The sequence below is a fragment of the Pyrgilauda ruficollis genome, unplaced genomic scaffold (genome assembly GCF_017590135.1).
Source record: "Pyrgilauda ruficollis isolate IOZ18807 unplaced genomic scaffold, ASM1759013v1 scaffold59, whole genome shotgun sequence".
In the NCBI taxonomy this organism is placed as follows: domain Eukaryota; kingdom Metazoa; phylum Chordata; class Aves; order Passeriformes; family Passeridae; genus Pyrgilauda; species Pyrgilauda ruficollis.
Genome location: NW_024527599.1, coordinates 4,002,153 through 4,029,918, shown reverse-complemented (window position 1 = coordinate 4,029,918; position 27,766 = coordinate 4,002,153). Strand labels below are relative to the sequence as shown.

At 48.1% G+C, this 27,766-nt stretch overlaps 2 protein-coding genes across 3 annotated transcripts in view; one reads left to right on the top strand and one right to left on the bottom strand.

Moving 5' to 3' along the window:
* The window catches only part of TAOK1 (TAO kinase 1), a 69,861-nt gene extending 44,977 nt beyond the window's left edge, over positions 1 to 24,884 (top strand). For both annotated transcript variants that reach the window (XM_041482894.1, XM_041482895.1), the window contains 10 exons: positions 126 to 293; positions 1,151 to 1,354; positions 2,545 to 2,679; positions 3,263 to 3,499; positions 4,263 to 4,391; positions 5,963 to 6,166; positions 6,651 to 6,890; positions 10,787 to 10,999; positions 12,086 to 12,268; positions 15,737 to 24,884. In XM_041482894.1, coding sequence (XP_041338828.1) covers positions 126 to 293; positions 1,151 to 1,354; positions 2,545 to 2,679; positions 3,263 to 3,499; positions 4,263 to 4,391; positions 5,963 to 6,166; positions 6,651 to 6,890; positions 10,787 to 10,999; positions 12,086 to 12,268; positions 15,737 to 16,198 — 2,175 coding nt within the window. In that variant the 3' untranslated portion in view covers positions 16,199 to 24,884. The remainder of the gene's footprint in view (positions 1 to 125; positions 294 to 1,150; positions 1,355 to 2,544; positions 2,680 to 3,262; positions 3,500 to 4,262; positions 4,392 to 5,962; positions 6,167 to 6,650; positions 6,891 to 10,786; positions 11,000 to 12,085; positions 12,269 to 15,736) is intronic.
* Positions 19,301 to 27,509, bottom strand: ABHD15 (abhydrolase domain containing 15). Its single transcript, XM_041482896.1, has 2 exons — positions 26,665 to 27,509; positions 19,301 to 25,400 (listed from the first exon to the last, which is right to left on the bottom strand). The coding sequence occupies exons 1-2, from the start codon at positions 27,507 to 27,509 to the stop codon at positions 24,923 to 24,925; spliced, it is 1,323 nt and encodes a 440-aa protein (XP_041338830.1). The 3' UTR covers positions 19,301 to 24,922.
* Between the last annotated feature and the right edge of the window lie 257 nt (positions 27,510 to 27,766).

The window sequence follows — 27,766 nt, the reverse complement described above, 5'->3', positions numbered from 1 at the left end:
CTGTGAAGGTGTTCTCCTCCTGTGCAGGGAAGAGGGCTAATAAACCCAAGTAAAGCTCATCACTGTGTTCTCAAAGCATGTGCATTGGAGGCATGAGAGGCCACTCACCTGTTTGTGTTCTGCAGCACATGTTTGTTCTTCGAGAGAGGCCCGAAACAGTGTTAATAGACCTGATTCAGAGAACAAAGGATGCAGTGAGAGAACTGGACAACCTGCAGTATCGTAAAATGAAGAAGCTCCTCTTCCAGGAGGCCCACAATGGCCCTGCAGTGGAAACACAGGAGGAGGAGGAGGTGAGAGAAATGCTGGATTTCATCACTGAACCAGAGAGAATGAGACTGTCATTTAAATAACCACAATTCAGATATTGCTGAAACGAAGGGAGGCTGTTTACACACCTGGCTGTAAACACTGTCTCCCTCTTTGTGCTTGGAATAAAGCTACCTCAAGGCACAAACAAGGACAAACAGGGTAGATGCCTAGTGCTGGCAAGAAGCTGTGCCATGTGTTCATGCTTGAACAGTCAGCTTCCAGTCCTGTAAATCCTCGCTTTCTTTGCCTGTTTATGAGGCTTCGTGAGGACTCTTTAGCAACTACATTTAACCTCTGTTTTGACCATATGTACTGAGAATGTTATTCTAAATCTGAGGCATTGAGGTGTTTACTTGATTTATTAAAAAAAAAAAAGAAAAGAAAAACAGGTCATCAGGGAAATTGATTTCTCTTTTTTGGGTTGAGTGTTGCAGTCACCATGCAGAGAAGGAGACTCTGAATTCCAGTTCTTCTGTACAGAAAGGAGCCTGCAAAGTGCAGGGTCCCAGCTGAACAGGGATTCACCAGAATCAGGTGATTCTGGTGTCACAGCAGTTTCTGGTGACATGATGTGCCTGATACATGATAGAGTTCAGCTTGTTAATGGGCTCGCTGCTGAAAAGAATCTGACATCAGCCAGTTAATCTTGACAGAGCTGACTCTCTCTCCCCAGCATCCCACAAGAAAAACGTTTCATGGCAATGCTTGGAGGGTGGAAAGTACCATGATGTGGCAGGTGGATGCCTTTAGAGAGAAATGGAATGAATGTTCCATTTGGTAATGTCCACAGGTACCACTGGGATGGGTTTGAATTTTCTTTCTAATTCCTTTCTCCTAGGAACAAGATCATGGTGTGGGCAGGACGGGAACAGTGAACAGTGTGGGAAGTAATCAGTCCATTCCTAGTATGTCTATCAGTGCCAGTAGCCAAAGCAGTAGTGTTAACAGTCTTCCAGATGCCTCGGATGATAAGAGTGAGCTGGATATGATGGAGGGGGACCACACCGTGATGTCAAATAGCTCTGTCATTCATCTAAAGCCGGTAAGCACTGGGTTCTTACTGGAGAACTTCGAAGGTGTAAAGTGGGAGAGAATTTGTTTGGCACAAAGTCAGCTGTTCCTATTCCCAAGTCATTATCTGCAGTTTATATTACTGTGCCCCAAATATATATATATATATATGAGTGTGCCCTGGAGACTTGGGAAAGCGGCTGTGAAGATTTTTTTTTGTTAATTCACTAAAAATGATTTTACTAATGGAATTGTTTCAAAAGCAGTTTACTTTATCAGGAGGAGTTGGAATGGGAGGTTGTAAATAGGTTTGTTTGGTGGCTACCCTTAACATGCATAGCACTGCCTTGTGGGACAACAGGATGTGTGACTTCCCCTTTTTACCTCGTCATTAGATAACTCTTAAAGTCAAGACCTACAGTAGAAGCTGAAATCAGTTCTGCAGCACCCAGCTCTCCAGCACTTGATTTGAATATTTTGTTAATGAATAAAGTGTAGGAAAAAAAATGCAGCAGAAACCACTTCCCTGCTTTCCAAACTCTGCCAGATGAAGGGTGGTCTGGGGAGTGCCCTCTGAGCTGGGCTGCTCTTGCCATGGAGGGGTTATCACTCCGTTTGCTCAAAGCAGTACCGTTTCCGTGGCTAATGATAGGTGTGGCTAGAATGTCTTGTTCTTTGCCCAGATATGCAACAAAGACACAGGTTTTTCCTCAGGGAGTTAATTAGTGTATCATATCTAACTAGTAATCGCTCTGTGATGAATGACAAACTCAAAATAAGAATGTGGAATACACCATGACAAGTTTTAAAATTTGCTTTGAGGTATTTCTGCAGTGGGTGTAATGAAAATCTTCCTCTGTCTTTCAGAGCTACAAAGATATTGGTTTTGTCTTTCAGACTTGATAAAATCTACTTTATAGCTTTTATGTTTTGTTGCAGTAAACTGTTTAACTCAGCTTTCAGTTTTCCATTATTTTTCCTCATATCCAGCTTTGGTTAGTAATCTTCCTCTTAGTAATAGAAATTCAGTATGAAATTTCTGAAAGCAAATGTTGTAGGTCAGAACTCCTTTTGCAGTGTATACCTTCATCAGCAGGAGGATCTTTCAGGGCTGATGAATGTAAAACGCTTTTTTCCTCCTTTCAAATAAAAAGACCAAAATTAAAAATCTTTAGTAACGCAGTTTCTCTTTATTCTCTGACATTAACATTTGCTGATAAGGAGGAAGAGAACTACAGAGAGGAGTCGGATCCTCGGACAAGGGCATCAGAACCCCAGTCTCCTCCCCAAGTATCTCGCCACAAGTCTCATTATCGCAACCGAGAGCACTTTGCTACCATACGCACAGCGTCGCTGGTACGTGGAGGGCTGGTTTGGGGAGAGCTCTGCAGGAGGGGATGCTCTGAGCACAGCCCTGTGCAACTTCTCAGAGCTTTCAGAATATCACCACAATATGAGCTACCTTCATTGACGGAGATGCTGTCACTGAAATAATTTAGCGTCAGTTAATAAAAGCTTCAGTGAGATACCTGGGCAAATGTAATTTGTGTATATGAAATATTTTAGGTCTCAAATCCAATGTGCTCTGTAGAATATAGGAAACCATTTATAGTAATAAGCTGGTTTTTATTTTCATATGCATATTATGAATATTTGTGGGTGTGTGTATGTATCCACCCTCATTGTATTAGGCTAAAAGGCCGTTATTTAGTACCAGCTTTGTAACAATTGTACTGTTTTTCTGCTGGAGCCCATGTGAGCTTATCTTCTACAGCAGAATTGAGTTTTTAATCTGCTCTGCTGCCATTAGGATATGTGCTTTTCTTTACAACAAAATCATATTTCTTAACTGAATCGTTTTCTTTTGTGGTTTGAAGACGGCTGAAAAGCAGATTAAGCAGCATTAACTTCCTCTGGCCCGGTGTGGTTATCTTCCTAGGTGACAAGGCAAATGCAGGAACATGAGCAAGACTCTGAGCTCCGAGAGCAGATGTCTGGCTATAAACGTATGAGAAGGCAGCACCAGAAGCAACTGATGGCATTAGAGAATAAACTGAAGGCAGAGATGGACGAGCACCGCCTCAGGTTGGACAAAGATCTCGAAACGCAGCGTAACAATTTTGCTGCAGAAATGGAAAAGCTAATTAAAAAGCATCAAGCAGCCATGGAAAAAGAGGTAGGAGGTTATGGTTTATCAGACCAACCCATGTTTTTTAGTTACATTGAATTGTCCACTTCCCCTCACTGGTACAGAGATGACAGTCAGTGTGGACTCTGAGATGTCTTGTTTTCAGGAGCCAAGCAAATTGCTAATTAGAAAAAGGTTAATACATCACCTCCTTACACTAAGGGTTATGTAACTAGAGAAAAGGTATGTCCTTCACGGCAGTGGGTTGTACTGAATGTTAGAATTCTGACCCCAAAAAAAACACTGAGGGTTTTCCTCTCTCTTGCCATGTCTGTGCTGTCAATAATTGCCTGCCATTGAGTGTTGTGGAGGCAGATTAGCCTGCGGAGAAATGTGCCAGCTACACTTAAATGTTCACTGTCTAGTTGTGTATGGATATGGGGGGGCTGTGCTTTTAAATAATTGATAATGAAGTGGTGCTGCCTACAGCAGTTATTATAGATTTTTGTTCATCTCTGATCTCTCAGTGGAAGGCTGAGGGTATAGTTTATCATAAGGTTTTGACTTTTTTAGGCAAGATTAGCTGAACAATAGTGCTGAGGGAATGTGGCACTGGAGGAGGACTCTGCTGGGTGCCTTGATGGGATGGGGAATGAGGAGAGAGTGAGGACAAGCTCCTCTGACTTGGACTTGTCCAGAGATATGGTGAATGTTGTGGTGACCACCATGAGTTCTGGGTCTTGAGGCTGAAATTGGACATGAGCTGTAATCCATTGGGACTCAGACTGACTTGCTGCTGGCTTTGCTGTAGGCTAAAGTGATGGCCAATGAAGAGAAGAAGTTCCAACAGCATATTCAGGCCCAACAGAAAAAAGAATTGAACAGTTTCCTGGAGTCCCAGAAGAGAGAATATAAACTCCGTAAAGAGCAGCTGAAAGAGGTAATTCATCTCCAATGAGAAATGTGTGACACGGTGTGAGAGTGGTGAGCATGTGAAAATAAAAGTGGCACTGCACCACAGATCTTCCACAGGATTGCAGTGAGTTCTGCATTTCATGAGCAGAGTCCTGTGTGTACTATATTTGTTCCATCTCTTTGACCTTTGAGTAAGAGAATTTATTTTTTTAGTTAGTTGTTGGTAACTGTATGTTTATCTTGTGAAAGTACAAACCTCTCTATTGTTTAATGCTGCTTTTTAGCCACAAACATGCCAAGTTGGCAATCCTAAGGAATGAAAAACGTTTATGAAAGGTCTTGAAGATTTTTCTCACACATTGTTGTTGCAGGTAGTGGCCATTCCCTGTAGCAGTTAGCAAAGTTTCTTATCACTTAATGATATTCCTGTACAGGAGCAAGAGAACAGAGCAGTAAAAATTATCTGCATTTTTTATAGGGAAAATACCTGTAAAGCACTATTAATTTTAATGGAGAAAGCTGCGTAATTACTTGATAATCACTGCATTTTAGTGAAAATCAAGATCTTTGTGAAATGCAGAGAACTGTAGAATCAAACTTCCTGATTCTTTTTGTGGAGTGACTGAAACCGTAAGCACTATAAATAATTTTTTTGAAAGAACCATTTAATGCTCAACCATCAACTTGTGTGACACAACTTTGGAACTTGCTCTAAAGGGAAATATTCCCAAACATAGGCATTTCCCAGGAGAAAAAAAAAAGGCTAAAGAGCAGCAGAGCCAAGAAAGATCTAACAAAAACTACAGTAGCGTGGGCTCTTTATAATAACATAGAATCTTTTCCTAAGTGGGCAGTAGATCACAGAGCACCAAGAAACACTGATGAAATACAGAGGAGTTCTGTCTCATACTTCAGTTGAAATGTATCACAACAAGTCTTAATTACTGCATGGGCATCTCTAGTATGCAATTCAAGCAAGCAGAGCCTTTTACCAAAGATACTTTAAGCTATGTAGTACAAATGTGGAAACTCTTTAAGTTTTACCTGTGAACTTCTTTACATTATTTTTGTGTGTTCTGGCATCTCAGTGAGCAGCCGTGCCTTGATGAGTTACTGTAAAATGGGTGTGTGCTCTCATCGAGCAAGACACAAAAAATTTTCTGATGTGCTTCGTGTGGCTGGAGTTCTGTTTGAACAACAGGACACGAACATATCACTTCTCTCAGTCCTTTGGGAGTCTGTAAAAATGTTTACCAGGCAGTATGGCAGTATCTCCAAGTGTTTTCAGTGGCAACCCCTCATTTTGATATTTTCAGCTGATACATAGGTCTGGAAACTGGACATAAACTAATATTTTGGCCAGTGCAAAAAAAAAAAAAAAAAGCTGTAGTTGAGTCTGTTCCATTGTGATTTGTCTCCTGGTATTTCCTTAGTGTTCCTTATGTGATGTGATGCATTTTGAAGAGGCTGAGATGGCACCAACCTTGAGAAGAGAGAGTAGAACATAGTTCAGTAGTTTATTAGTCAGGTCAGTCCAGTTCATGGCCAAAGAACTTAATGTAACTATTCCACAATTAATCACCTTGCAATTATCAGGAGCTGAATGAAAACCAGAGCACTCCAAAGAAGGAGAAGCAGGAGTGGCTCTCTAAGCAGAAGGAGAACATCCAGCATTTCCAGGCAGAAGAAGAGGCCAACTTACTGAGGCGTCAGAGGCAGTACTTGGAGCTGGAGTGTCGCCGCTTCAAGAGACGGATGCTCCTGGGCCGCCATAACCTGGAGCAGGACCTGGTTCGGGAGGTAAGGGAGCAGGCAGAAATGAGACCTGGATGCACCTGTGTGAAGTGCATCTCACAGGAGCACCTGCAGTCCAGCTCAAATCAAACAGAAGGGTTTGTTACCACATCCAAAGTGTTTTGGTAGAACAATGGTTGGATGCTTTGCAGTGCCATCTGGTAATCCCTGTGGCATCCAATGTACAGGTTAATGTCCTATTGCAGGAGAATTGTTAGGTCCAAAATGTCATCAGACACAACAGTTAACAGAAAATGCTTACTGTGAATCCTGTTGAGCATCTAGAACAGGAAGAAGAAAAGTGAAATGAGGAAGGAAAAATTACCGGTGGTGTTGCTGTCTGCTGCTGATAAGACCAAGAAACTCTGTGGTCTGTCCTCAGATGCCTTGGGAAGAGAAATGCCCTTGTGAACAAAGTGAAATGTCACTTTGTCAACGGAAATCCAAGTAAGTACAAAGAACCTAATAATTCCCTCTGTCCTCCTGCTAGGAGCTAAACAAAAGGCAGACACAGAAGGACCTGGAGCACGCCATGCTGCTGCGTCAGCACGAGTCCATGCAGGAGCTGGAGTTCCGCCATCTCAGCACCATCCAGAAGATGCGCTGCGAGCTGATCCGGCTCCAGCACCAGACCGAGCTCACCAACCAGCTGGAGTACAACAAGCGCCGGGAGCGGGAGCTGCGGCGCAAGCACGTCATGGAGGTCCGGCAGCAGCCCAAGAGCCTGAAGGTACTCAGGGGTGTAGGAGCTCTGACGGGGCTCAGTGGTGTAGGAGCTCTGACGGGGCTCAGTGGTGTAGGAGCTCTGACGGGGCTCAGTGGTGTAGGAGCTCTGACGGGGCTCAGTGGTGTAGGAGCTCTGACGGGGCTCAGTGGTGTAGGAGCTCTGACGGGGCTCAGTGGTGTAGGAGCTCTGACGGGGCTCAGTGGTGTAGGAGCTCTGACGGGGCTCAGTGGTGTAGGAGCTCTGACGGGGCTCAGTGGTGTAGGAGCTCTGACGGGGCTCAGTGGTGTAGGAGCTCTGACGGGGCTCAGTGGTGTAGGAGCTCTGACGGGGCTCAGTGGTGTAGGAGCTCTGACGGGGCTCAGTGGTGTAGGAGCTCTGACGGGGCTCAGTGGTGTAGGAGCTCTGACGGTGCTCAGTGGTATAGGAATGCCAGTGGGAGCTGGTGGAAGTAGAAAAGTGGTCCATTGAAGAGTGGTCCATTACAGCCATTTCACAGTGCAGGCAAGGCCAAGGTGATTTGAAGCTCGTTAACTTGAAGGGCACCGTAGTGGTGATCAGCATTACAGGGTGTTGCAGGAAGGCCACAGCAGCACTAGTCCCTCCTCTTCTTTGAAAAGCTCTTCTCAGCAATGTCCCTTCTTTCTGGGGTAGTTTTAAATGCATTTAGTGTTCACAGTATTCTTTTTTTTCCACCTCCTACACCATTTTCTGATCCTTGTCTCTCCCATATACAAAAATAAAATCAGTATTTCTGTAATGAAGCAGTCTCATTTAAAAACAAAACCCAAAAGCTTTGTGTTTCTGTGTGCATCAAAATGAGCTTCACTCTCAGTCTTGGCTAACTCACCTGGTTAGTGTTTTTATATTAAAGCTTGGCATGGTGGCAAGTGGGGAGGGGGAAGAGAGAGATGCCAGCCAAGTGCAGTGTCCTCAGGAAGCTCCTGGCACTGACCTTTGCTGTTTGTCTCTTCTGGGTTTCTCATGCTGCCCTTGTAGCTCTGGTGGCTGACCAGAATTATAGGGCCTCTGTGATTGAGGCTTTTAGTGTTTTTGTTTAAGCCTTCACTTCATCCGAAGAAGTCCAGTGGTTTATTTTGAAGTGTCTGAGAAGGGTGTATAAGGCCTTTCAAAAAGCTGCCTGGTACATTTCCTTTGAGGAGGCAGACTTCTTCTCTCCACCCAGTGTTCAGCTGTGCCAGTAACAAAATGAGTGTATGGCATACTGAGCATGGGGTTTCTTTGTTGTTCTACATCTTTCCTCCTCATGATATTCTCTGTCTGACTTAGTTTTTGCCACCTGCAAGTTATCTTCTTACAGAGAAAATAACCAACTTGAAAACATAACTTCAGAAAAGAAAGAATTGTACCTGATTTGTCAATATTAGAATAATATTAAATAGTGAAAACCTGGCTTGTGAGAACAAGGGACCATCTGATCACTGTTGAGAATCTCCAAGGATATAGTGTATAAATAGCAGATGACTTCACAGGGAAGCTGTGCTGCACTCTGAGCTGAATAAAACTGAAGCAGCTGTATTAGGTTGATCCTTCTGAGATTAGCATGAATGAGTTCTGCCTCCCCAAGGTGATGTGGTGCAAAACGAGTGGGCAGCATGTCCGTTCCCCTTCCCTGGCTGCTGTCAGGGCAGCAGGATCTGTGGTACTTCTGTGCTGCAGGGGCTTGGCTGCCTTCACACCTCTGCAGGCTCTGCAACCCCTTCCCTTTTCCAGGGAGGACAGGGCTGGAGCGTTTTGCAGGGAGCATGGAAAGCTTGCACTTTGCTTTGCATGGCTGTTCTGTGATTAGTGAAGGATTTCAGGCTTGAGCTGTCAATCCTGCACCTTTGCATACAGGCAGTGCTAACAGCAGAGCCCTGGACAACCGTTGGGTTTGTAGCACAATCCCCTCTTTATCGAGGCTGTTCTCTAGCATTAACTCCTTCTCCTGCCTCTGACTAATGCAGGCAAGTATTCTTAATTGAATAGATAATTTGACCATTTGTTCAGTTTCTCTCCCCAGCAACGTTTTCCCTCAAGGGCACATTTCAGGCTTTCCCTTTGTTATTTAGTGAGGCTCTTTGTCCTAGAAGCAGGTTTTTAACGGTCAGTGTCTGTTCTATGACAGCACCAGAAGGACCCATAACTAGAATTCACCCTTCAGTGAAAACGGCTGTTATTATTTCGAGTGTGTTAATTGTGATGCAAATACCCTCTTGCTGGTATTTCACAATACTAGGTCAAAATGATCTTGTCAGAAGTCTGACTGGAAATCTTACCCCTCCCTTCTGTTTCCTGTTGTTAAAGCCTTTGGATTGGGAGCCTGTAAACAGTCTGGTGTCCAAGCAAGACTTCACAAAAAATGAGGACAAAATAGGTTGATAGTGTTTTGCTGTGACCAGGTCCCTGATGGGAATGTGTAACCTGCTGACACTTCCCTTAAGGGCAGTGAGAAACAACCTTAAAGGTTTCCTGGAAGGAAATAACTTTCTGTGAAATTTAGAAAGGTTAAAAGTGATGCATTCCTCTTCATGATACATGTTTTGTTTTGAATGAAACCCATCTTTGTTCTGTTCTCTGCATCAGGTTAGCAAAGTGTTATTTTTCTTTTATGCAGCAAAGTGTGCTTGGGCTGGGTGCGTTGTTTGATCCCACTGCACCTTTTGAGGTGGCTGCAAGTGCTGTGTCCTGAGTTAGTGCCAGGAGCAGGCAGTGGAGGGGCTGATTTGGCCATGCACAGAGATCTGCCTCACTGGTTCACATCCCAGAGCTCTTCCAATGAACTCAAACAGGAGTCTGGTCCTGTGCTCTGTGCCTCTAGTGCTTCAGAGCATGGTGCCTAACAATGGGAAGGCCCTCATGTCTGATTTTAGTGATTTGTGTTTATTTATTTATTGGTTTGTTTATTGTTACCATGGTGAACTTGATGATTAATTAACCATCATCACTCATCACTTCTGGGTTTTGCTTTGTTAGTAGTATCCCTGCCAGCCATCCCACAGAAAGATACAAAGAACTCCAGAATACCCTGCTTTTCAGGATCTTGAAACACTTAGTACATGTTACACTTCACAGGCTGCTCTGAAGGCAGGTAAAAGAAAAAAAATAGTTCTTCAAGGTCATACAGCAAAGCTGGATCCCAATACCTTTTCCAGGATTGTTGTCCCCCAACCCTATGTGCAATCACAGCTATGTCTCTAAACAATACAGAGATGTTAGCAAGTGCAAAGGGAGGAAAACTCCATTTCCAGTAAGCCTCCAGTGGGACTGGGGAATTGTTTTGTTTGCTAGACCAACACAGTACTGCTGTTTTGTGGTATGCATTTTATAACATGTAGTCTTTTTTGGGTTTCTTTATGAAAACCAGGCTCATAATATCAAAGGTTAGAATACATCTTATACTCATCAAACCCTCAATGGAAAAAGCATTGCCTTTTTTTCCTGTCCTTTCCCATGCACCAGATCTGCTTCTTTTCATAACATTAAGTGCTGTTCATATATATGTGCCATACAAGCACAGTCGTGTAAGTATGGCTTTTGGTGCTAATAAATATTAGTCCTGTCCCTCAAGAACTTTTCTTGAAAAGCAACATCCAGGACTGGATTCAGTCCAGTGACAAATGTGAGGCTCTTTGTGCAGAGACAGCTGTATTTAGGCTGGAGCTTTGTTATAAAAGTGTCTGTATTCTAATTGTTTTGCACAGTAGCAGTGTCAAAGCAGCTGCAGCAGTAGTCATTGCCTCTTGTGTATTTTGCTTCCCTCCTTGCACTGTAGATGTTAATATACATTTGTGGATTCTTGAACTCATATCCTTAATGTAATCCTAAATATCCATTTGAATGGATATTTCGCTCATTTGAAACATGCTGGTTTTTTCTTTGTGTCCCCTCCATCTTTCCAGTCAAAAGAACTACAGATAAAGAAGCAGTTTCAGGATACATGCAAGATCCAAACCAGACAGTACAAAGCACTGAGAAACCATCTGCTGGAGACCACGCCAAAGAGTGAACATAAAGCTGTCCTCAAACGGCTCAAGGAGGAGCAGACCCGGAAGCTGGCTATCCTGGCTGAGCAGTATGATCACAGCATTAATGAAATGCTCTCTACACAAGCTGTGAGTCGCCTCCAAGGGACCCAGGGTTCCTCAGCCAAAGAGGGATGTTTGCATTTTAACCGCTCTGTATCCTGACAGCAGGCTTTCTGCTTCCTTGCTGCACACGCCATTCCCTGCACAGTCCTTCCTCTGTGTTTAGAAAGCAGAGTTCAAACCCAGAGGAAAGACCTAGGTCCCCCTCCAGGCAGGCTGAAGCTGAAGCTGCTGTTGTAGAGATGCAAAGTGATGCATCTGTGTGACCAGTGGACTGCTTTTGCATGAAATGTGGCAACATAAACATCCCTGTTAGAGCATCATTACAGAGCGTGCAGCTGGCTGTCTTAACTCATTTAGATTTTGATTTGTTGATGATACCAACCCAAGCATGTGCCACCGGTGGAAGATGCTCATTGAGTCATGGAGGAGTCCACAGTTTTGACCATAAATCTGAGGTCAAAATGTTGTAAAAGTTCTGTGATTCCTTCTTTAAGAGATTATTTCTTTAAGGAATGACCACATGAGCAATGCTTCAAATCCTTGCTACAGCTTAATGTGCACTTTTCTTTGCAATTCTTGCGTGTTGCATCCTGCTCACATCACTTTGTACACAAATTTAACACTGTGAGGCAGGGTAGCTGGCTTCATTTATGATGGGAAGATTAAAAGTTCACTATCATGTTGCTTTTAGGTTTATTTCATTATATCCTTCTGCCCAAAGTCCTGCATTGGCAGGGCTCTGGACTTAAGTCTCCTGGGTAGAGGTAATTGGTTGATCCAGTTGAATAGAGCAAGAGAGCTTCTCTTTGCCTCTAGGAAAAGGAGAGCTGAGGATGTTTGCACCTCCAGCAGTCTGGTCTCTGCAGTGTGGATCGTGGTTCCTGAGGCGCCACTGCTCATCAGCATCACTTGCATCAGTGCTGTGGGCTCACTGTCACCAGTCTTTGTCACTATAGATCCTCTGTTCAGCCAAGCCAAGTACAATAGAGACCAATTGTATTGCTAAGAAAACAATGTCCCAGCCCAATCTCTCCCTCCCCTCGGTCCTCCCCTGGAGTGTCAGCAGTGGTTACCCCATGGTGAAACATCTCTATTGTCTGTCTTTCCCAGCTGCGTTTGGATGAGGCACAGGAAGCAGAGTGCCAGGTTTTGAAGATGCAGCTGCAGCAAGAATTGGAGCTGCTGAACGCATATCAGAGTAAAATCAAGATGCAGGCAGAAGCCCAGCATGATCGGGAGCTGCGTGATCTTGAGCAGAGGGTGTCCCTCCGCCGGGCCCTCCTGGAGCAGAAGGTAAAGTGGGCATGTGAGCATCCTAAGCACACTCCATATTTCAGATCTTAAATTCCACTTATCCGTGAAAGATAAACTGCTCTTACTTTGCTGTATATAGTAGCACAGATCATTTGGGTGTTTGTCTCTCTGGGGTTGAAAGCTCAGTGACACACAGACTAAACTTTCTGCCAGCTCAGGCCTCCTGTGTGAACAGCTTCTGGCTGGGATAGAGCTGCCTGAAGTGTGCCAGAGGGGGATGTGCCTCTCTGGGCAGAAGGGAGAGAGAACTGTTCTCCCTGTCTCTGAGCTGGAGATTGGCTTTCCTGGCCTCTCAGGGAGCAGACAGTAACAACATAAGGCTGCCATGTCCCTATGAAATTATGTGTCTTATGAGCAAACTCAAGTAGCCAAAGCCACAGGTATGGTTCATCTGCTGCTCCCCAGATCTCAGCTTTAGTTTGCTACATGTATTCAGGTGCTTCTTGTTGAAGTTTGCTGTTGAAGTAGCAGTGCTAGATGTGTGTGTGGAATTGTGAGTGGCCTACACAAACCAAGGGAAGAGGAATGCACCAAAAACTGGTGAGAGGAAATAAACTGTCAGCCTTCCTCCTGCAGTTGTTTTCCCTTTGGACTTGCCCTACAGGTATCAGCCATTGCCATTCACACAGCATTTCCAATTTTGTCCATCAGTGTGTAATAAATTAGGGTGATTACTCTGTGGCCTCGAGGTTCTTTACACTGAAGTTCTTCCAGGGGCTAGTGGATGGATGCTGGGATAGTCCACAGAGCACTGCTCCACCTCATGGCCAGGCGAGGGAGCACCCCCAAGGAGGCAGCACAGTCCTCTTGGGCTTTGGTCTCTGCAAGGAGGCAATTGCTCTCAGAAAACAGATGAATTTGTGAAAGCAGAGTTCCTGTGTGTCATTCTTGTGCAGTAGCTGTCTTTAGACACCACTGCTAGTTATTTTGGTCGCAGCTCCCGTCACAGCCTGGCACGAGTATGGATTTATCTGGAGGTGCATTGCCCTCTGGTGGCATGAGCAGCTTGGGGAGGACGTGCCACAGTGAGCCAGTGCTCCCTGCTCTGTGGGAGCAGCAAATATTGCAGATAGTGTTACAAGCTGCAGTGAGGCCAGCGAGTCAAAGAAACCCACATCAACCAATAATGTTGTAGAGTCTTCCATTGTGTACCAGGATTGAAGTCTCTGTGCATGGAGAACCCCTGTGGAGGATTTGGCATCAGTAATGGGGATAGGAAGCACAGCAATACTATTTCACAGAGAGAAAAACAGATAAAAATATCACCTAGCATGATTTTCTGTATGTTTGTGTCCCTGTATTGCCTTAGAATAGCAAAAAAATTGATGGTGCTTCAGCTTTCCTAGGTTCCTGTAGCAATATGTGCAGTTTTGGCACATGAAAATCACAGGTCATGCACCAGCAGTGAGACCTTGGTGGGGTTCCAGTCACTTGGCAGTGACTCAAGGGCAAACACGTGGGTCCAGAGGCAGACACATCATTCTTTTGCAGGGGTATTTTTTGGGAGGAAAGGTGATGTTCTGGTTTTGTAAGAACTAAGAGTTGTGAGTTTTCTGGTGTGGGTCCCTCAGCGATGTCACCTGGTGTTTGCTGGCATGTGCTAACTGAAGCTGGCAGCCAGAGAAAGGGCAGGTATGTGCACAAGATGAATGTCTGCATTTATATGCACAAATAAATGTAGCCTGTGGCAAAGTCAGTTCCTGGTGTTCAGTAATAAACCAGATTCCAGAAGTTAGTGTATGCATAGAAAACTGCTTCCTTTTCAGCAGGCTGCCCTTTACTTTTGGTGGTGTCCATCACCATAACTCACCAGAGCCTGTGTGTTATGTCCAGCCCTGGAGTAAGGAGGGAGTAGCCAAGCCCCACTGATGTGAAATGTTGTTTGTATTGCACCAGCATGAGCATGTCCCAAGAGTGTCTTTAAAAGAGTTCAGATTTAGTCATTTCCTTCCCACATGCCTCAGACACTTCATTTTCAGAGTGGTTTGAGTGATGTCACTTCAACAAAGTGTCAGGCCTTTCAGTGAAGTTCAGTTGCACCAAGTCCTGTGTGTTACACTGTCACTGAGACTGAAAATGGTGACATGCTGAAGACATTGAGAAAGGAAGATTCTACTTAGATAGCAGGACAGGAAAAAAAAACAAGCAGAGCATTTTAAAGAGCTAATGTTAGAGAAGGCACCTTCTTCCTCCACTGCCTTTGTGGCTTTCAGCAGGAATAGTGAGTAGGGCTGCTCAGTGCACAGCCTGTCACTCACCTAGAGTAACAGGCAAGTGGAGAAGGAGTTTCTGAAAGCCCCAAATGGCTCAGGAGATGACTCATGCTGGAGCAGATTGTTTCCTCAATTCCAGATGAAATTGCTTTGCATATTCCCTGACTCAGGCAAGAGAGTGCTTACAAGTACAAGGCTCTGCCTGGTGCCTTCAGCACAGACCCAGATAACACCTCTTGGCCATGTTGCTGCTGACAGCAGGGAGATGCCAGTGAGCTGTGCTGAAAGTCTTGGCTCCTGCTTTTTCCCCATTTGGTCTTTTTCACTGAGGCCAAAAGAAGCTTTTTCAGTGCTGGCAAGAAGATAATAAGTTTTGGTTCTCCACCTGACTGCAAAGATTTCAATAAGAAAGGCTTTCATCCCTGTCTGATGGGTGTCAGGAGGCCATAGTCCTGTGTTTTCAGTACTTATAGTGCTGATCCCAGTGCCTCTACCAAAGTAGTCTTGGAAACCAATTTGGAACAGTCTTATGGGGGAAAAATTTGACTTGTCAGCTTGCATATGATATAGCTAATAATCTGCCACACAACTCAAACAGCACTGCCTGTGTCCTTCAGCCACACACCCTAGAAAAAGTATAAGGGCAGTGAAATATGAGAAAACCAAATTAGGAAAGGACTAGATAGGAGGTGATAAATACATGAGCTAAGAAAATCTGGCCAGTGAACATTAGAGAGGAAGCTGAATGTGGGCTTGTGCATTGAATCCTAGAGAAAACAGCAGTCATCATCATAATCATCATTAGATTCAGCTACAAACACTGAAGGTCACCATAAGCTGTGTTGGCAGGCTGTACCTGAAGGTGCTTTCCCAGTAGGCATCTATGGAAGCTGTAGAATTTGCTGTATCTCAGAAGATTAATCTATGTCAAGCTGCTGTTATCAGATTCGCATCCCTCAAATTTCATGTATTCACCAGGGAACAGGGACCACCACCCTCCAACTGGTGTTCACCAACTGGTGTTCGCCATGCTTTGGCCTGTGTGGGTCTTTGAGACTTAACCCTTAAACAATTCACCCTTTTGTGTTCAAAGCAGACTGCATGTCCACGGACATCTGATCTAGAGCCAGTTTCCTGCACAAACGCAGGAACAAGTCCCTCAGTAGCTGTTACAGGTCCTCCAGAGGCTGTGCCAGTCCTGCTGCTACAGACTGTCTCTTTTTTTCCTTCCTAGATTGAGGAGGAGATGCTGGCGTTGCAGAACGAGCGCACCGAGCGGATACGAAGCCTGCTGGAGCGTCAAGCTCGCGAGATCGAAGCCTTTGACTCAGAAAGCATGAGGCTAGGTTTTAGTAATATGGTTCTTTCTAATCTCTCCCCCGAGGCGTTCAGCCACAGCTACCCGGGAGCTTCTGGCTGGTCCCACAATCCTACTGGGGGTGCAGGACCTCACTGGGGTCATCCCATGGGTGGCCCACCGCAAGCTTGGGGCCATCCAATGCAAGGTGGACCTCAGCCATGGGGTCACCCCTCGGGGCCCATGCAGGGGGTACCTCGAAGTAGTGCTATAGGGGTCCGCAACAGCCCCCAGGCTCTGAGGCGGACAGCTTCTGGGGGACGGACGGAGCAGGGCATGAGCAGGAGCACAAGTGTTACTTCACAAATATCCAATGGTTCACACATGTCTTATACATAACTTAAACAATAACTGAGGGTGGCAATTCCACTGGAGCTGTCTGCCAACAGAAACTGCCTACAGACACCAGCCCAGCAGCCTCCTCAGTGCGGTGCTGACGTGTGGAAGCTGGGTGCACATGGAATATTGTATTCATTTTGTAAAGCATTACGTTTTGTGTTTACTAACTGGGATGTCATAGTATTTGGCTGCAGGGTTTTGGGGGGCGGTTTTTGGTTTTTTGTTTTGTTGTTGGTTTTTTGTTTTTGTTTTGGTTTTTTTTTTTTTACTTTTTGGAGGGGTCTTGGGAGGGCATCTGAGAAATATATGCAATTAGTCAGAAGAGTTGGCTGGTGGTCATCACACTGACAGGACAGAAGGGCCTCAGACTGCCCTCATCATGCCATCCATGTAGGAAGTCTGAGGGAGAATGGAGACCTCTTCCCATGTCCATGAATTTCGATCTGCCACCCTGCAAAAACCAGGCAAGCTGCCTTTAAACCAACATCCAGGGGAGGAACAGCTGGATCTTCTGTTCCATTTTTATTTGTCATTAAATTGGATAAATTTCTAGGGTATTGCCTCTACCAAGAGGCATTTTTAATGAGCTGTATGTGAGGAAGAAGGTGAGAAGACAGGCCAAGAGACACCAGGGCTCAACAGGGCCCTTCTACCCAAGTGCGCGCTCCGTGTCGTGTAAGTGACGTTCTCTCAGAAGGCACTGGTCAGCTTCCCGAGAACTCTGTAGGTAAACCTGTCTGGGGGGAACAGGCTAGGAATGTTTGAAATGGTCTATCTGCTTTGGCACTCCCTGACTGTGCTGCTGGTAGCTCAGATGAGGTTGGGCAGAGGAGCGTAAGTAATGCACTTGTACAGCTAATACTGTGACATCTCATTTTAGCTAAGCATCAGAATAATTCTTGGAGCCCAGCGTAGTCCTTTTTGCTCCATTCAGAAATGTTTAGACTTTCAGCCAATCAGTCTCAAATGCCAGAGGTGTTTTGAAGGATGCCATAGTCACAAAATGCCATTGATCGGGTTTTTCATTATTACACTACATCCACCAATTTATTACCTTTTTGGCTTGTTGCAATTTCCTGTTTACATGTAGCGTGTAGCCAACTGTTGAAATGTTTAGTTGCCATGGTGTACCAGGAGGAGCTGAGCCAATGACTCTTTCCCAGCTGATGACTAACCCACATCACCACTGTAGATCTTGCTGCATGTGAGGCTCCTTTTTTATTATTTTCATTGCTGCAATGCTTCACAACTTTTACAGTCCCTAGAGATGCTGTGATATTTTGGCAGCATATCACACCATGTGAGAAGGCACTACTTCCAGAGGGCTCATTGGAGCTGCTGTACTACTGAAAGGAAGCAAAGGAGGTTATGAAATCCATACAGTGATAAAAGGTCAGGGAGTCTTATAACTGAATGACTTTGTTGGCATCTTGTCATCCCTTAATGCTGGGAACCAGAGATGCCCCCATGCTCTCGTGCCAGTGCCAGGACGGTCTCGGTCAGCCAGGACTGCGGGAAGAGCAGGTGGATGAAGTTTGGTTTGAGGCAAAGGTTTCTGTCTTGGGGACTGACCAGCCAGGGTTCTTTGTAAATGTTTTTCCTTGCACACTAATCATCTTGAAGAAAACACTAGCTGCTAACTCTAGGATTTGCCTTTAATATGTTTATAGGGCTCAAAAGCGAGGTTTTCCGAATGTGTTTGTCCACGTGACATATTTATATAGTAAATAGTGTCTCGCTGCTGTTCAGTACTCGACAGGGCAGCGTTCTTCATTAGCTAAATTAACATCCACTCCCAGTCCTTTACTCTCTGCCAGTGTCTGGTGAATCCAGCTGGGATTTCTAGCATTGTGATGTAGCGTATCACTCTAATTGAAGATGGAAACTCTAGCAAAACATGTTTGAGCAGCCCCTTTCTAAGGAGTTTTGTTGTACTAACAGTTGACAGAAGCCTGGGAGGAGGTGTGGGTCCCATGGAGGTGCCTCTGGATGCTCCTGGGGGCAAGTGGTAACTTGTGAATTGTCCTGTCCTTTCCTCTGCTATGTTTTTATGTGGAATTGGATGTTTTGGGGTCACTCTTTTGCATTGCAGTGTTGTTGAAATGAAGCGAAACTCGTTTAGCAAAGGTACCCGTGTTTTCCTAGGTTTGGAAGGAGAGACAAAACCAAAATGAAAGGCCAAAATTGTACTGGGGTTCACCATGTGATTGTGGAGGGTGTGCCCAGAGCATGGTGCTAACACAGAATTTTGAGTTCAGCTCCTCTATCCCAAACAGCAGCAGCTACAGTAGGGACAGGCTATACCTGCAAGTTCAGTGGGTTCATTCTTCTGCTTCTGTTATGGTTTGAATTTGGTCAAAGTCTCTGGCTTAAATTGAGCTACTTCAACAGAATTCTCTCAACACATCTATTTGTGTAATGTCAAGCATGACTGAATGCTGAATCCAAATGATGGCTATCCCATATTGGCTTTTTTGTATTCAAAAAGAATTGTGTAGTAACCATTTTTACATGTATATCATGTGCAGACCTGGACTATTCCAACAAGTTAATATTTTAATTAAAATAGTTTGCAAAAACTGATTCAGATCAACTGGTCTAAATGTGTGTGTCCCTGTGTGTACTTGGGGGAAGAAAAGCTGTCCCAAAACTGCCTGATCTCGAGAGGAAGCACCTCATACACAGCTGTAGCCAGAGGAACTCAGGGTCAGGCTGTGCCTTGGAGGTATTTGAGGAGGCCCTTGGTGTTGAGAATTTTAATGTATCTCAGGTTTATTTCTGAGATACATGAACAACTGTGCACTAGAGAGATGCAAACACTCTGAATCAGTTTGCAAACTCTTATTTTTAAAAGTAAAGCGTTTTAAAAAGTAAGGCCAATTGCTCCATGTTGTGCTCATTGCAGTCATGCCCTAACTTTGGTTTTTAAATTGCTGTAATCTGTAAATTGTGGAAACTACTCCAGTACCTCAGCAAAGATGTTCTCTTGCATCTCTTACGTTCATATTTAACACTGGGGAACTCTTCTGTGTGGACTACTTGCAAACTTTATTGCGGTATTTTTAAATCACCAGCTTGACCCCTGAAATCTCTTTTCTGTGGTTATTTTTCTCTCCCCTCTGCAAAGACCTGAAGTTCTGGTGTAGCTTAGCCCAGAGATGGAAAAAAAAACCAGAGTAGCCAGCATTTTTACCTCTTTCTGATTCAAATTTCCTTTGATTTTATTTAAAATCAGTGAAAGGGACCACATTTTCTTTGTTTTCCATGGTCCCAGGGAGCCAGCAGCCACCTCTCCCTTCCATGTTGAACATTACATGCTTTCTTCCTTGGATGCAGCACTGAAATGGAGGCTACAGCTCTGTTTCACCTGCATTCCCTCCAAGCCTGTGAACTTCAAAGAGGTTGAACAACTAAATACGTGGTGTGTTACCAAACTTTCCACAGAAAAATTCCCTGCAGCCATGATTTCCTGGCTTGGGGCCAGGCTGGCATCGCTCTGTGTCCCACCCAGCCCTCCTGCGCCAGAAGAACGGGCACTGCACACTCGCTGTGACCTGCACGGGGGTGCAGCCAGGGCAGTCCTGGGGCTGTGCTGTTGTTTAAAGCCCCAGGACCCCTCGCCTCCAGGCTCCCAGCCCCTCAACCCCGCTTACGTGCCATTTCTTGAGAGGCAATAAATCCTATCGTACCACTGTCTACCATTACTCTGTTGAATACGCACATCTCTCTGGATATATATATGGTATCTCATTTGTATATATTTATATACTCTGTACGTACGTGTGTGTGGGTATAGGTGCACACACACCTCATGCTGTGCATTTCTGTCAGGGCACTTCAGTTCTGCTGTTCTTTAGCGCTCCTGTTTGTGAGCAAAACCAACCCCTCAGCAGGGCTCTCGGGGCGAGGACACAGGCTGTGCTAGGGCTGAACCCTCGCTGAAGTTCAGCCCTGGTAATTGCAGCTTGCTTTTTCTGGGGCATGAGAGGGTAGGTAGCTGCTGCGGGTGTGCTTTGAAGGAGAGAAGGGAGCTTCCTGAGGGTACCAGAAAGTCACAAGGCAGCAGAGAAGCAAACAAGATGGTTTAGCGATAGGCAAGCAGTGGAGGCAATGTAGGGATCTGCTGGGGAGGCGGCGAGTGGGCCGGTGAAGTGCTCAGCAGGCTGAGCTCAGAGTCCCCAGCTGCGTCTCACCACGAAAGTTCACAAGCCCGGCACGGTCTTGGCTCACTGCACCGGCACTGGCTTTTGGCATTCCTGAGGTGGAGCCGCCGCTAGCTCTGAACACCGACCGCCTTGGCGTGTGTCTGGAGGTTCTTAGGTTGTGTGGAGGGAGCAAAAGAGAAGCTAAATTGGAAGATTTTAAGTACACGTGTGTGTACTTACAGGCTTACAGTCTGTACATCCATACACACACACGGATGCTCGTGGTCCGTTCTTTATTCTGCTTAGGCCTGTGTGCTTCGTCACCCAAGTCCAGCCAGCAGCAGACAGCCTCGTTCCTCTCCTGGGTGCTTGCTCTGCAGTTCTAGTAAATCTTGCCCTGGTCTTTCTCATAGTAGAGGGGTGAGTGCCATGCTGGACACCACCAGCTCCTCAAGCTGTGAAGACCCTTCTGACCTTCTCCTTTGTCCTCTACAGACCCCATCTTAGGGAGGCATTTGACAGTTCAGGGGATAAGCGGTTCTCGCAAGTGTCAGGTCATGCATTTCCCCCAAGGACACCCCACCAGCTCAGCAGAATGCCAGCCCTGGGCTCTCTTTGTGCTGCTGGAGAATTCGGAGGCAATATTCCCCCTGTCCCTTCTGGAAGGTCTCTTGCAAGTCTTTTAGGTGAGACTCAAGTTTGACTGGGTAATTCTTACCCTTTCCCAAGGAGTAGTGTTGTCTTTACCTGTGCTCCTGCCTGTAGGATGTTCCCACCCCAGTGCTGGCCTGCAGTGAGCCCAGAACCACGTGCCAAGGACAGAGGAGCAGTGGATACCCAGGCAGGGATGCTGGTCACTGTCTCTCTGCTGTGGTTGTTTGAGTTTGCACTTTTACAAATCGATTGAGCCGAAGTCTTTTGATGAATATATGTCAGGCGCTTTGGAGGGTTGGGGCTTGCTGTTTACAGCCAGAAAATAAGAAAACCTGATAGATCTAGTGGTTTTAGTAAACATCACCCCACCAGGGAGCAGTGGCAGCAGATAACCCAGGTTCCTGTTGCACAATGTAGTTCAGCCAGCTGGGGCTGTGATGCTGCCTGCTGCACCCCTGCCCCCTTCTCTGGGGGAAGGAGAGCCCTTTGTCAGTTAGAGAGGGACTTAGTAAATCAGATTTGCCAGCAAACAAGCACCTTAACCACTGAGCTGTGGGTCTCAATACTTGCACTTCACCTGAAGGCTCCCTGGCGGGGAGAAGGCAGTTTGGTTCATGACCATTGGCTCTGCACCTGCCTGGCATCCTCAAAACATCCTTAAGCCATGTCCTAGGGAAAATAAGACCACAGTATCAGCTCCCGCTCTCCTTGCTTTCTCTGAGTGCACACAGTGAGACCAGGAACCAGGAGGGCTGAGCCTTGCCCCCACGGATGTGAACAAACCCTGGGGGGAAAACTTTCCCCACCTCGCCCCTCTGGCCCCCTGCCCCGCTCCCCACCCTTGAGTACGGGTACCTCAGAACATGCACAGTTTGAATTTTCACTGACAATTAGTTTAGTTATTGTCAGTGAAAAGAATTGTAATTATCTGTAAATATGTAGTTAACAAATTGACCTAGTTTCTGTATTTTTTAAGTTTTTGTACTAAAATTTATAGATACAGTATGTGCCAGCTAGCAAAAAGCTACTGTAATTGCCAGTCGTAGTTCAGCATGCACCTAATCCCTGAGACTTGTCCAGTGATGCTGTAAGGAATTTGTGCTTAAATATTGCGAGCTGGGGAGGCAAACAGCCACTGGCCTGGGGCTTTTGGCTTCCAGCCTCCGTCTGGGTTTTCCCTGATGGCTGTGTGGAATCTCCTTCCCTTGGGCGTCCTGTACCGCACGGAGGGCAGTGCGAGGGACAGAGTGGTGGCTTTGAGCTTGCTCTGGAGCTGAACTCAATGGGAACCAAGTTCAGGTTCTTTGCTGCAGTTTAATACCGGCTTGTGACTATGTTTTTCAATCTCTCTAGAAATGATCTGTTTTTCCCCTTCCAACTGTTTTTGTCTTAAGCCTGAGTTCATCTAAATCTACTGGAGGAAAAAAAAAAAAAAAACCAACAACAACAAAACAAAAAAAGACTTTGATTTGAGGTCGTTGCCTGCTTTTAGTGCCAGGATCACACATTTCTATGGCAACTCTGAGCTCAGCAGAGTGCAGAAATCAGTGCAGGGTTGTTGACAAGCTGAAGTCGGCGGCCGCTGCCTCTGCATGGCTCTGGCAGAGCCTGACTGTGGCTGGTGGCAGCTGCCAAAGGCGAGTTTGGGGGTGCAGTGCGGTGGCTTGTGGGGGTCCCGGTGTCCCTGCCCCACTGCAGCTGGCTTGCCCTGCAAGACCTGCTGCTGAGTGAGGGGTGGGCTCCTAGGAATGGTCAGGATCTGTGCTCCATGTCCTGTGGCAGAGGCAAGCCTGTGAGTCAGTAGCTGTGCTGAGCATCCCGGGAAGCTGCGAGCAGAGGAGTCTGAGCACCAGTGAGGCCGTGCTCTCCGGGTCTGGTTGTCCTGGAGGTTGTAGGGAATGGGAGCTTGTAAGGATTCAAGGATCAGAGAAGGAGAGGCAGACGTGCGCGTACGGGTTTGGCTTTTAGCAAGCAAACCACCCGCTTCCTTTCTTCAGCTTTTCTTCCCTCCTAACCCCCCGCAGCTCTTCCCCCTGCTTGCTTGGAACAGGAACATTTTTTTTACCTGCCTAGAAACAGCTAAAAGATGGGGGGAGGGGGGGGGGGGCAGCCCTGATGTAAATAATTAACGTTGCAAAGTGAAGTGTGTATAACATAAAAGGCTACAGCCCTTTGGTGACTTGTAAATGCTTTGAGAAGGTTGTGGTATGACGTGGAGGGGCCAAGCGACCTGCCCGGCCCCGCAGCCATCGCTGCCCCACCGCCACCGCGGGGTCGGGATGGGATGGGGGGACACCCCGGGCCCCTCGGCCATGGGACCCCCCCCCTCGGTGTAGTGGATGGGAGGGTAGCGTAACGTGTGTAATACGGATAGGAGAAGCTGTGTGAGGTGTGTATAGTGTATATTTTTTAAAAATAGCTTGCTTGTGTTGTGAAGATTTTAAAGACAAACTTGAGAATTCTAGCCTAACTATTAACACAAGTTTAACATCAGTTACCCCACTGGGTTCAGAGCCTCTTGAATGTATATTCCTTTTTGTAACCTAAATGACCTATTCTTCTACCAGTCAGCCAGACATCCTATTTATATTTTTAATTTTATATATTACTTTCCATTTGTTTTCATTATTTCCAGCATGTTTCTGGGTTTGGGTTTTTTGTTGGTTTGGGGTGGGGGGGTTGTTTCTTTTTGCACAAGAACTGTGTGAAGTCAAGGAAATGTTAACTCAAACCTGGTATTTTCCAACCTGTTCTCCCTCCCCTTCCTCTCCTCCACCCCTGTTGTGGTTTTTTTTTTTCTTTCTTCCGCCAACAGTTTGGGATTTTTCTGGGCTGGGATGCAGCGGGTGGGAGGAGGGGATGGCTCTTTTCCATTTGCAGCTTTTGTGCAAATGCCAGGTCTTTTTGCCAGTCAACTAAAAAAATGCTTCACTTGCTGGTTGCTTTAAAAAGGAAAAAAAAATTTAAATAAAAAACAAAAATGTAACCTTATCAGTGCGATGTAGACCCCCGGCGGGAGGAGGGGAAGTGCACACCTGTAGCCACACACCTCTGGTTTTGGCTGCAAAACAAAAGCAAACCTTTCCTGGTGAGGAGGTGACCACAGGGCAGCTGCTGCCCGACCCCGTGCAGGGTTTGTGGGGCACGAGCTCCGTGTGCGGCCGGGCTCGGAGCCGTGCCGGGAGCGCCATGCCTTGGGCTTGCTCTTCCCGCCTCTTCACGTGCACAAACCCAAGAGCTGCCTGCTGATGACAGCAAAGCTGTTGCTGCTTTTCCTCTCCTCCTCCTCTTCCTCCTCTCCCTTTCCCCAAGGAGGTCCAGCTCCCCAGCAAGAGCTCACCCAGCGCCATGGCTGTTTGCTCTGGGGCATCGTCCAGGTATGGCCAAGCCCGGCCGGCGCCGTGCTGTGCCACAGAGCATTAGATAGAAAAAAACACACACATATCTGCTGTTTTACTATGAACACTGGTCTGAGGTTTCCAGGCTCAGCACCACGGTGATGGGCCATGAAGGATTTAACCAGGGGAATTAAACTCCTTCTTGCTTCCGTGTCTGGTAGCACCAGCTGGTATGAGTGAATCTACAGGTGTGCGTTTTCCTTCTTGTAGAAAATGCCACGAGCACTAACTGGTAAGGCTTAATGTACAGTATATTGTCAGTATTCTGGTATTCTTCTGGTTCAACATACATTATAGCTCATATATAACCTGTATTAATTGTATAGATTGTGCATTTAAAGCTGTTACCAAGTTGTCAGAAAATAAGAGAAGAGAAAAAAAAAATAAGGTCATATGTAATATTTTGTTTGTAAGTATCCTTTGTATCATAGCAAAGGAAATGTTAAAAAAAAAAAAATCAACTGTAATAAAGTAATTTTAGTACACGGAGTGTCTGCCTGCCTTTGTGAGACCCTGCCCCAGGGGGGCTACCGTGTGTAGGACCTCTGCCAGGTGAACACGGGGGGCTCAGCTGGGGGACCCCCCCACCTGCGGGGCCGCGGCAGCCCCTTCCTCCTCTCCTCCGTCCGCAGGAACTCTGCCATGGCCCTGAAATATTCCAGCACGGCCTCGTGGGCCCAGCAGCGCCCCGGCCCCCGCCGGGGGAAGCCGCAGTGCCCCCCGTGCGGGGTCAGCAGCAGGAAGAAGTAGGGGCTGCTGCGGAAGAGCTCCCTGGGCAGGCTCCGGGCCGGGGGGCCGCGCACGGGGTCATCGGCGCTGCAGAGGCACAGCACCGGCACCGCCGCCTCGTCCGCGTCGCGCAGGGGCTCGTTCCGCTCCCAGTAGCTCTCCCAGCTGGTGGGGCGGCTCCGAGTCCGGCAGAAGAGGGTTTCCTCCAGCTCCCGCAGCGAGCGGCTGCCCAGGAGCCTGTCCATGTCCACCACCTCGGCCAGAGCCCCCGTGTACCTGCGGGGATGGGGCGGCCGCCGTGGGCTTGGAGGTGCAGGGATGCTGCCAGGGGCTGGGGGCAATGGGGACACTGCTGGGGACTTCAGGGATTTGCCATGGGTGGGGGGATATGGGGATGCTCCCTGGGATGGGAGCCACAGAGAATGTTGGTGGGGGCCGGGGCATGCTGCCGTGGGGGTGGAGGGTCATAGGGGTGCCACTTGGAGCTGGGGGCTACAGGGATGCTGCCATGGGGGTGTCACCAGCTTGTGTGCCCATAGGCTGCTTGACAGTCCTGGCCCCGCACACAGAAGAACAGGGGTGACCTCGGCTGCCCCAACCCCAGAGTGGCTTAGGAGACTCATCCCAGCCCCTTGCCAGGGATCCTGGAGGGTCCCCACAGCGCAGCCTGGGTGCCATGACAACGGGAGACGGCCGGCACTCCTGCTTCGTTACCGTGACAGCAGCATTTGCAGTGGGAATCAGGAAATGGGGAGGTGGGGGGGGAGACTCTCTGCTGCCCACCCCCCAGGTACCCCATCCCTGCAGTAAGCACTGGATCTTGCTGCACCCATCTGGGATTTGCTGCAGCATCACCTGTCACCTGTTTGTCCCTATGTTTTGGGGTTTACCTGCTATTTTTGGCTCCCATCTGCCCACCTGCAAGGTCTCTTTGCCCCCACAAGCTCTCAGCACCCCCCAGGGAAGTGCCCACTTGCTCAATGCCTTGGCCCAGGGCAGTCTGTCTCCTGTCTCAGCCAGTGCCTGGTCCACTCAAGCCTGGCTGTGTTGGGCAACAGAGAACCCAGATCCCTTGGGAAGGGACAGCAGCAGTCACAGCCCCCAGCCCAGCTGTGGGCTGGCATCACAGTCCCCCCACAGGGCCAACCAGAGGGACAGGTGTTGGGAACAAGGGGCAGTGCAGGGAGAAGGGCCAGCCCCACTCACACCTCAGGGTCCAAAACCAAACAGGGGCTTCACCAACTCCTCCCAGGAAAAGTTGTGAGACCCTGCCCCAGATCTCCCAGCTCAGGAACCCCAAGATGCTGCCGCAGCCCCAGCCAGGCTGGGGACACATGTGGTGGCCCAGCTGGCCCCATGGCAGCCGGCTCCAGGCTGGTGTTCATTAACCAGCACATTTTGCTGCCCTCAGCACCTCTGCCCCTGCACTTGGGCTGCCGGTGTCAGCAGCAGCACCCACCCCATGCGCACCCTCAGGGATGACCGAGGGGTTCCCAGGGTACCCCCATCCACCTCCCCAAGCCCAAGGGACTGCACTGACCTGCTCAATCCCTGCTTGAGGTGGAGGAGCAGCGGCCACTCGTAAAGCCAGGGCATCCTGGCCTCAAACCAGTCCCGGCCACGGAAGATGGGGGAGAGGCAGGCGGCGGCGGCCAGGCGGCTGGAGGAGCCGCTCTCGCCCAGGTAGGCGAGCAGCAGCCCCGAGCCCGAGCCCTCGCTGACGGCCAGCAGAGAGGCAGAGGGGTGCCGACACCGCAGGTAGGTCACAGCCTCCCGCAGGTCCCCGGGGTCCCCGAAGGGCTGGAGCCGGGGGGTGGTGAGGGGGCAGCCGTTGTGGCCCCGGCGGTTGAAGATGACGGGGATGAAGCCCCGCTCCAGCGCCCGCAGCCCCAGCTGCAGCAGCCCCCCCGTCACCTTCCCGGCAGCGTTGGGAATGAGCAGCAGCACTGGGCTGGAGACCCCCCCGCCGCCACCCGCAGCCCCCCACGGCCCCACCAACCAGTCCAGGGCCACCAGCCCAGCGTCAGACAGCTGCAGGAGCTCACGGGCCACCAGCGGCTCCGGCTCAGGTGGCTGCAGGAGCTGCCACAGCATCTGGAGCTGGGGCCAGCACGGCCAAGGCCAGCGTCCCCCCCGCAGCGCCGCTGACCGCCCCAAGCTCCGCACCAGGTGCTGGGCCAGAGCCGAGGGCTTGCACAGCAGCCGGCAGTGCCCCGAGCCCTCCTCGGCCATGAAGGGGATCCCCTCCTCTTCCTCCTCCTCCTCCTCGTCCTCCTCTCCCACGTCTCCAGGCACCTCCAGCCTCCCTGCCCAAAGGCACCAAGCTAGGAGACCCAGCCCCATGAGCACGGCAGCTGCGGCCACCAAAGCCTCCGGGGACAGCATGGAGGCGGCAGGAGCCTCCGCCGGCAGCCCCGAGGGTCGGCGGCTCGCAGAGCGACGGCGGGGCCGTGCTAGGAAAGCCCAGCCCCGGGGCTGGGCAAACAGCAGGGCTGTGCCGGGGATGGCGTGAGCGGCCGCCAGCAGGGCCAAGGGGACTGGGTGAAACGGGAGGGACACGTGGCCAAGCCCTGCCTGGCGACACAGGGGTTGAAGCCCCTGCAGCCACGGATCCTCCATGGGCGCAGGAGCCGGGGCCGGGC